General features: G+C 49.9%; 1 protein-coding gene across 1 annotated transcript; it reads right to left on the bottom strand.

The window, feature by feature from the left end:
* Positions 1-1,267: 1,267 nt before the first annotated feature.
* Positions 1,268-8,017, bottom strand: Rnase13 (ribonuclease A family member 13 (inactive)). Its single transcript, XM_075949893.1, has 2 exons — positions 7,877-8,017; positions 1,268-2,874 (listed from the first exon to the last, which is right to left on the bottom strand). The coding sequence occupies exon 2, from the start codon at positions 1,995-1,997 to the stop codon at positions 1,536-1,538; it is 462 nt and encodes a 153-aa protein (XP_075806008.1). The 5' UTR covers positions 1,998-2,874; positions 7,877-8,017; the 3' UTR covers positions 1,268-1,535.
* Positions 8,018-8,895: the final 878 nt, after the last annotated feature.

Here is an 8,895-nt window from a genome sequence, read left to right as displayed (position 1 = left end):
AGAGGAGCCGTCTTTGCCCGCTAGTTTCCTGACCCCGTGTTTCTAACACCAGGAAATAATAAACTTTGTGTGTGCAGCTGCTAGTGAGTTCTATCTCATGAATATGAGGACCAGATTGGTCCATAGACAGAGAAACGGGAAAGAGAATGCCCATGAAGCCAGGGGTTTCAACCAACCCTCTTCCCTACTAAGCCCCATGCATACCAACCATAATGAAGTAGTCTCCTTGGCAACCGCTCTTGAGAACAGGACTAGGGAATACATTTGGAGATGAGTTACATCAGATGCAGAAGAAGAAAAAAATTCGCTTACTGTGATTACACATCAGTGGCCCCCATTCCTTCTATCTCCCCAAAGGGAGTCATAGGTCTTAGTTTGACATACCATGTCCCAGATAATCACTGGGAGCTTTTAATGTGCCTCCCAACTTGCTCATCTGTTAGAATCCAGGTTTTGTTGGAAGATAGATAAAAACCAGAAAGGAAAGCCTAACACTGTTATAAATCACAAATCTCTTTCTCTTTGTTTGCTTGTTTGTTTGGTCTGGTTTTGGGGACAGGGTCTCACTTATGAAGCCCTAGCTGGCTTGGGTGCCTGGAACTCTAGATCAGGCTGACCTTGAACTCACAGCATGAAGGGCTTCACTTGCCCCCAACTCCATCGTCCTTCCCACAGAACAGTTGTGAAGGGTGGCCAGAGGTGGTGACACCAAAAGCAGGGAGGGAATTGAATCACAATGGAGTTGAATGTGTTTTTTTTAGCTTTTTATTTGGAAATTATTACAGCTTCACAAGAAGGCAATGCAGAAAGGAGCTTATGAGCCTTGTGCCCAATTTCTCCCAGTGGTTTTTCCACAACTGGAAACTGGGTCTGCCTCTTCATCTGCCACCTGAGTGGCACAGACCCCAGAGTCTGGGAAATGTTGGGTAGAGATGAGGGCAGGGAAAGGGGACCCAGAGACTTTGGGAAGAACAGAAAAGATAACTTGAAAAGACTGGTGGACCAAGGTGAAAGAAGGTGGGAGGCAGAGGCTGGGGCAAGGTAGGCAGCATGGCCACCAGTGGGCCAGGGGTCGGAAGAACAGGGAGGCAACACTGGGCTCCACGGTGGGAGGAGGTGGGGAAGGGAAGATCACAGAGAGAGAGAGGGCTGGGAGCGGATTGAGATAGTGAGCCTAGGGGTCGACCGGAGGCTCCCAGGAGGGGCAGGAATTATGAGGGAAGTGGGGGAGGTTGACACTAGAAACAGGAATAGAGAGAAATACTGGGACTGGGTGCCTGTTGCTATGGCATGAGTTGGGGCCTGGGCCTCCATCCAGAAGTCGGGATCTGGCCCAGTAGACGGACAAGCTCTGCCAGCTGGACACCAGCAGCTTCTTGGGTGGGTTTTACTGCCGCTGAGCGAGGGAGGTGCATAGTGGGGGTGATGAGAAGTTGCAAAGAGCCTGGAGGAGGGCGGGGCTCTGCCTCAGAAGCGGGGAACAGGCTTTGGGGTGGCATGTACAGGCCCGTCGGAGGTGGGACTGCTTGGCAAGCCTAGTAGAGGCCAATGATGCCTATCGGTTCAGCATTTTGCTTGCTGGAGCAGAGCAAGTACAGCCTCTGGTTGGTCAGGGTGCTGTTGTAGCTGCAACTGGTTGGCGGCTGTTTGGAACCCAGGGTGCAGATGGTGATGGGGAAGGAGTTCTGAGTGAGCGTGCAGTACTCATTGAAGTTCTCGCAGAAGTTCTCGCTGTTTCTGCAGAACTTTTGGATGCCTTCCCAGGGGGCATGGACCACGTAGTGGATCTTAGGGCAATACCAGTCCTGCATTCTGCCCCTCACATAGGCCATGAGCCCATTACAGTACCCATGGAAACCCTTCGGGTAGTTAATCCTGGGGTAGTCAACGTGTAAGGTGCGGAAGTTCTTGATGGCGATCTCCATCTTGATGCCTGTCACCAGAGTTGGCCGTAGGACAAGCTGGAGGCAAAGGAGCCAGACCCCGTCTCGTGCCATGCCTTCTGCTGGCAGAGTTACGGTAATGAGAGGCACGTTAGGCCCGAAGAGACTGTCCACTCTTCCCAGAGCCTCCAGTATTCTCCAGTTTCCCCTTTGGGCCTCCCTTATCCTCGAAGAACTGCTCAGTAACTTACAGATCCTGTAAGACGAGGAAATTGCTCAAGGCCCCAACTCCTCCGTCTCCAGCCAGCCGTTCTCCCCTGTAGTGCACCACTGAGTCTGTCTCTCCCAGTCCTTGGGCTGCTGCGCAGAGTGAGAAAAGCTTCTGAATGCTCCTTGTTTCCTGGCACTCCTTACGGTAAATACAGGAGTGGAAAGCGGGCAGCCTGCCTGAGGCCACTTACAGCCTAAAGGTGGGATGAGACTGAAAAAGTTTCTGGATAGTGTCTGGAAGGAGGGACTGTCCCCTGGGTTTGAGAAGCCCTGTGCTAAGGGCGTTATATGAGTAGGAGGAAAGACACACTGCTGTCTGATCTCATCTTTGGTGTCTTCAGAACACTTAGTTCCAACCTCCTGGCCAGAAACCCCTAAATCCCTGGGCCTTCTTTGATGCTTGCTCTGGCCCACTGGTCCTGCTTTCAGCAAAGTAGGAAGGAAAGAACCATCTTGTTGCTGAAGAATGAAGTGTTTACCTTTGATCAAGGCATCACCAACGTCTCATCCCACTTACAAACCCTGGGGGCCATAGGCATGGGCACCTCCCACTGAAATGACCAAGAACAAAGAGTTTTTGCAAGTGCCAACACCCTGCACCTGTGACCCGAAGCCTCTGAAGCCTCAGATTGGCTCTGAGAGTGCGGCCAGGGACTTGACAGAATGTGAACCACCGGGCCAGGTCAGATTCTTAGTATTGGCTCCTTCGTGGTAGCTTGTCCTGTGGAGGAAAGGGGTTGTTATCTATCAGGTGTCTGGATCTTCTTCAGAGTCAAGAAGCTAGCTCCAAGGACCTGCTAGCTCTAGCCGTGCCTCCCACAGACCTTACAGCCTCTTCTCCCTGCAGGTCTTCTGCACATTTGCACATTCGGGGGCTTTATTTGGTGATGGGGTCTCACTATGTAGCCTAGGCTGGTCTCAGATTGGTTATCCTCCTGTCTCAGCCCCTTGAGTGCTGGAAACACAGGCATGTATCACCCACCCTGCTCCCTGGGCTTGCTCTCAGGAGAACCTCTTCACCTTCAGCAGTAGCTGAAGGGAGTCAGAAAGACCAGGTACTCTGGGGTTCCCTGTGGAGCTCAGGGGAAGGAGGAGTTTGTCCCAGAGAGCGACAGCTTGGTGTCTCTCTGTGGTCCTTCATTTTCGGCCTCCTCTGGATTTGCTCTTCCCAGCTGCACAAACAAGATTCCAAAATTAAATCTGTTCTCCTCAAACGTAGTTCTCTGTGTCTGCCTTTATTTCCCTGCTGCTGTGGTAAAAAACTGACAAGAGCTGCTTCAGGGAACAGGGTTTATTCTGGTTCACTTATCAAGGAGAGTGGGGAAGTCAAGGCAGCTGGTCACATAGAATCCAGTCAGGAAGCAGATATAAATGAACACTGGCTGCTGCCTAACGCCCTTCTTCATTCATACAGCCCAGGACCCCAGCCAAGAAACAGTGCTGCCCACAGGGACTGGGTTTCCCACCACAATTAATGCAATCAGGATCATGCCCCAAAGATGTGCACAGAATCCTATCTCCCAGGTGATGCCAGAAGAATCTGTCGAGTTGACCTTATATACTTCCTCATTCTTCAATGATAGGCTCCTCTCTCGCCCTCACCATCAACCGCAAGGCATGATGGTAAAATCAAGACTCAAGTCTGGCTCCATAGTTTATAAGGCATATGCCATCGCTTGAGTTTACCAAGCTTGTAAGAATAGGACCTTTTACCTCATGGTGTATTAGAACTCATTACGATGTCGATCATGAGCGTTTGCCTAGTGCCTGGCTTGTGACCACTCAGCAATGCACAGGAACCCATAAGCCATGTAGCCCTCGGGATCTTTACTTAAATCTCCCCCCCAAATCTGTCCCTCCCGAGCCTCCTCCTTTCCCAGCTCAGTCCCTCCTTTTACATGGACAACATGCTCCGATTCCACGAAGTCTCAACTGCCTTTAATTCAACATCTAAAAAAGAAATTACTTCCCACGGGGCTGGAGAGACGGCTCAGCGGGCAAGAGGACCCGAGTCAGTCCTCAGCACTCCCACAGTGGCTCACAACCACCACAACTCCAGCTCCAGGGCATCTGCTACACTCTTCTGGCCTCGGGATCTGATGCAATATCTTTGGCCTCATCACCACAGGGATACAGGTGATGTACATATATTTGTCCAAACAAAATACTTGTATACATTAAAAATAAAACCTTAAAATGTCCTTCACATCAGTTTCCTGTTTCTTACACTATATAATCCAGTCAGCTCTCATAGGACACAAGACTGTCAGGATCTTGCTCTTGTGCATGTCTGTGTGTGCATACATCCCTGCCAGCTTCCCGTCTTGTACTGGGTCCCACACCTCTGCCCATGCTGTCTCCTTTACTCAGAATGTTGCCGATCTTCCATATCGAGTTCATATGAGGACAGACCTGGGGTCTCACCACAGAATTCTCAGCTTAGAAGACCTCCCCTGAGGGTTATGCATAATTCAGACAAGTAAGGGTCAGGCCCACAGAGGCACGTGGCTGTCCTTGAGGCTGCAGGTCAGTGCCTAAGCCTGGCCATAGCTGTGTTTTGAGGACCTCGACAGAGTCTATGGTCCCGGTTTTGGCCATGCCGCCGTACCCAGCCTCCCTCCAGGCTGCAGTTGGAGCTGTTTATCAATCTTTTCATCCTCATTGCCACTTGCTAGTTCCTCCACCCACCATCACTTGCCCTGCACATAGGATTCCAAATGCTGACAGCACAATTATCGCGGAAGGGGGTCCACGTGTGGACAACTGCATCCACATAAAGCCTGGGGTCCACTCACTGCCTCTGGACTCATCTTTCGTGAGGTGAGACACCTCCCTTAGTTCAGAAGGCTGTGAGAATAATGTGTTATAATAAGTATGAAATGTCTTTTAATTATTAAACAGTGTGCAGATAGGTAACTGGAAACATGTCTCCTAGGTTCTATGTCAATTCAGAGCCTCATTTATTCCCTAATGGCAAATGCAGATCGCTGCACCCCCCAACCCAGAGTCCCCTCGAAACCAAGCCTCTGGGACTCATCTCCACAAAGACTCCAGTGATCACTATGACAGAATTTTTAAAAATGGTTTAATTTATTCCTTGGTGATTTTGTACATGTATTTACATGATTCTTACCCCCATGCCCTCCTCCAACTCCTTCGAGACCACCTTTGCCTTCTCCCATCTTAGTGTCCTTTAAAAATAATCTACCAAATCCAATTAGTGCTGCTCACGCATGGGTGCAGGGGTGTCTGGACCATGGGCACCCTACCAGGGCATAGCAACAAGAAGACTGACTGCCCCCCAGCAACCAACTGCCGAAGGTTCCTCAGTACTGGGTGGGGCTTCGCAAGCCCCTTCTCCTTCACGCTGTGAAAGCTGCAGCCTTGTCTGACTGCTGGGATAGTATCTCCTATAGTATTTCCACTCTCCTCCTCGATGGTCCCGAGCCTTCCAGGGAGGACGTTAGTGGGTGAATCCAGACTTCTGATGATTGATAGTCGGAGAGAAAAGAACCAGAATCCAGACAGAAATCTGATTTATTATTGTTATGATGATGATGATGGTTTTATACAGAGTCTCTGAGTTATTGTCCCTCTATTATGTCTGTAGCTCTGGCTGTCCTGGAACTCATTGTGTAAATCAAACTGGCCTGGAACTCAGAAATCCACCTACCTCTGCCTCCGAGTGCCAGTATTAAAGGCATGTGCCACTACTCCAGGCATAATTTCTTTTCTTTTTTAAGGTTAATTTTTTGTTATTTTTAAAATGATGTGTAGGTGTGTGTATAGAGGTCTGTGCACACGCGTGCATAGGTCTCCATGGAGGCCAGAGACATAGAAGCCCCCGGAGCTGGAGTTACAAGCAGTTTTAAGTCCCCTGATATAGATACTAGGAACTGAACTCAGGTCCTCTGGAAGAGTAGCAAGTGCTCTTAACCGCTAAGCCATCTCTCCAGCCCCCCAAAAGACAGTAAATATCATAGAATGCAGAGATGAGAAAGACCTCATCGCTGGCAGCTGGGGACGTATCTCAGTTGGCAGCGTGTTCCAGTCTCAGGCTTGATCCTGAGCGTTGGTTGCAGTGGGACACAACTGAAACCCCAGTACGGGAGGTTGAAGCAGGAAGATCAGGAGTTCAAGGGCACCCTCAGCTACACAGCAAGATCCAAGCCAGCCTAGGTTACACTAAATTCTGTCTCAAAAAAAAAAATCAAAACCAAAATTATCTCTGAATTGGGAGGATATGAAAAGTTCTCCTGAGGAGGGAGGTGGTTATCCTGAGAACCCTGGGCCCAGTCTCACTGGGCTGTTAGAAGTTAAGCAGCATGAAAAATATATTACGAAAATCATGTCTACCCGTGGCTAGGACACTAAGTGGGAGAAAAGTCAGAGACAAAGAGAGGCAGGTCTGCCAGACGGTGGTAGACTTGAGTAGGGCTAAAGAACTAATTCTGGATATAACTAAGGCTTGTGGCGCTGGAAAGGGCTTAGGGCACCGATCAAGCTGATAACCTCGCCCTAAGACCAGGTCCTCCTAGCTTCTCTAAAGGTCTGGGAGGCAAGGATTCTAACCTTCCGTCAGGGCTGCCTCCTGCAAACTCACAGCTGTTCCAGGAAAGGTCATGGGAATCCAGAGACCCGAAGAGAGTCCACAACTGACCCCAGCTTTGCAGTGTGTCTCACTTTCTCCAAATATAAAAACGAGCCTCTTGCCCTTATTTACCCAGGATCTACATCAGGCTGACAGAACTTGGATCTGCTCCTGGCTGGAGGGAAACACTCTCCCACGGGCTTTCCAGGGGTATCGAGAGGCTGTGTGGAACTCCGGAAGAAAGGCTTGGCTCGGAGGGTGGGCACTCATCCAAGTCCAGCCTCCCTCTCCCCACCCCGAGCTCCCTCCCAGTGCAGGCTGGAGGAAGCGGCAGCTGTTGTCCTGTAGGGAACGATCCACCTGGCACTGCTGGGATTTTCATAACACCCACCCGGCCGGGGTGGAGGCTCTGTCTTCTCCCCTTCCTCCTGTGGTCCGCATTCTCTCGTCTTTCCCTCCTTTTGCCACGAACGCAATGAACATAAAGTGGCAAACTATCCTACCGGGTGCAAAACGAAGCCAACCTCACCAGTCGGATAGTGTAGGCCAATAAAGCCAAATCCAAGTAACAAAGAATTCTATAGACTGTAGGACTCTACTTTCCTACTTCAATTTCTGTGTCCGACTTGAAGCTTCACCCCTTCCCCTTTGACCTGAGATGGTAGAGCCTTGTTGGTCTCCTTGGCACCCAATAGGAAGGCAGCCTCTGGAAAGCCCAGAGCGGCAGAGTTGAGAGCGGATAGGTTAATATGGTGACTGTGCCGGAAAACAGCGCGGTTCAGGTCATGGTTTGGAAGCACCACACTTTGGGGGGACTCTAAGCTAAGAATGTTAATGAGCTTACAGCCTCCTGCCCCTCCTGCCCCCCAGCCTGCACTCCCAGGGGCAGAACTGGACTGAACTGACATGATTTTGGCCCATGACCTACTTTAAAACATGGGTTCTGGGACTCAGTGTGTAAAGGCATGTGCAGCATCCTGCCAGCCTGAGTTCAGCCCCTGGTACCCACATGGAAGGAGAGAAATGGCACTACAGCTTGTCTTCACCTCACTGCTGTCACTTTCTCCTTCGTCCTTTCCCCCTCCCCTCTCTCAATAAAAAAAGAAAATGCAGATTCTGTTTGTGCACTTACGCACACACATGCACAGTCACGTGATTGTGCCTGTATCTCTACAGCAGCGTGGTGTCATACTCTATCCGGAAGTCCTGAAGCTCAACAGAAGAGAACGGCTCTCTCTCTCTCTCTCTCTCTCTCTCTCTCTCTCTCTCTCTCTCTCTCTCCTCTCTCTCTCTCTCTCTCTCTTCAGGGCCAAGCCTCCCAGAGGAAACACAGTAGGGCCTGTGTGAACTTGTCCTTGGCGCTGTCTTGCCATCTAGTGGCCTTGTCCTTCTTCAACACGACTTGTGTTTACAGAACTTCATCCTTACTACAGCTGCACTGTCTACCAAGGTGACCTCTCCCCGTCTCCAAACCTTTCTCACCTTCCTTGCTCAGAATCCCAGCGTCCGCAGGGAGACAGATGGAGGGTGTGACTGGCGTACATTGCATGCAAGCCTAATATACTCAAATGATTTATCAAAGTATATTTTTAAAAAATCCTAATTTCTAGACCAAACACCAACTTCATAATCAACAGAGTTCGTTGATTTGTCTGTGGTTGTAACCCACACCCATTAGGTGTCCCTTTAGAACAGGGTGAAGCTGCAGCCTCTCCTGTGTCCCTAAGGTCTCCCATCTCTGGAGCCACGCTGCTCTCCTTGCTGTGCTCCTGCTGCACCCGCTGTCTGTGTGCCTCACTGGCTTTGCAGCGCTGTCCTCTCACCGCGGAACATCCAGACAGGCACAAATTTGTCCTCTCATCTGGATGTCTCCATCCTAAAGTCACCTACTTCAATGACCTGCTCAAAAGTCTCGGCCACCCATCCCGTTATACCATTTTCCTCAGCACTTATCTCTGAGCAAAGTTATGTGTGTTTTCAGTCTTTCCCCAATGTAATGCAAGCTCCGCAAAGATTGGGATGTATGTCTTATTCACTGATACATATTGGATATACCACTATCTCAAGGCAGCTGCTCTTGGTTTTTTTTTGTTTTTTGTTGTTGTTGTTTTGGTTTTTTGAGACAGGGTTTCTCAGAAGCTATAAAGCCAG

This window comes from Microtus pennsylvanicus, chromosome 15, assembly GCF_037038515.1.
Source record: "Microtus pennsylvanicus isolate mMicPen1 chromosome 15, mMicPen1.hap1, whole genome shotgun sequence".
NCBI classification, from domain to species: Eukaryota; Metazoa; Chordata; class Mammalia; order Rodentia; family Cricetidae; genus Microtus; species Microtus pennsylvanicus.
This window is presented reverse-complemented; position numbering and strand designations above follow the sequence as displayed.

Excerpts from the sequence above, each read along its gene's own strand:
- Rnase13 (XM_075949893.1), bottom strand. The coding sequence starts at position 1,997 with ATGGCACGAGACGGGGTCTGGCTCCTTTGCCTCCAGCTTGTCCTACGG.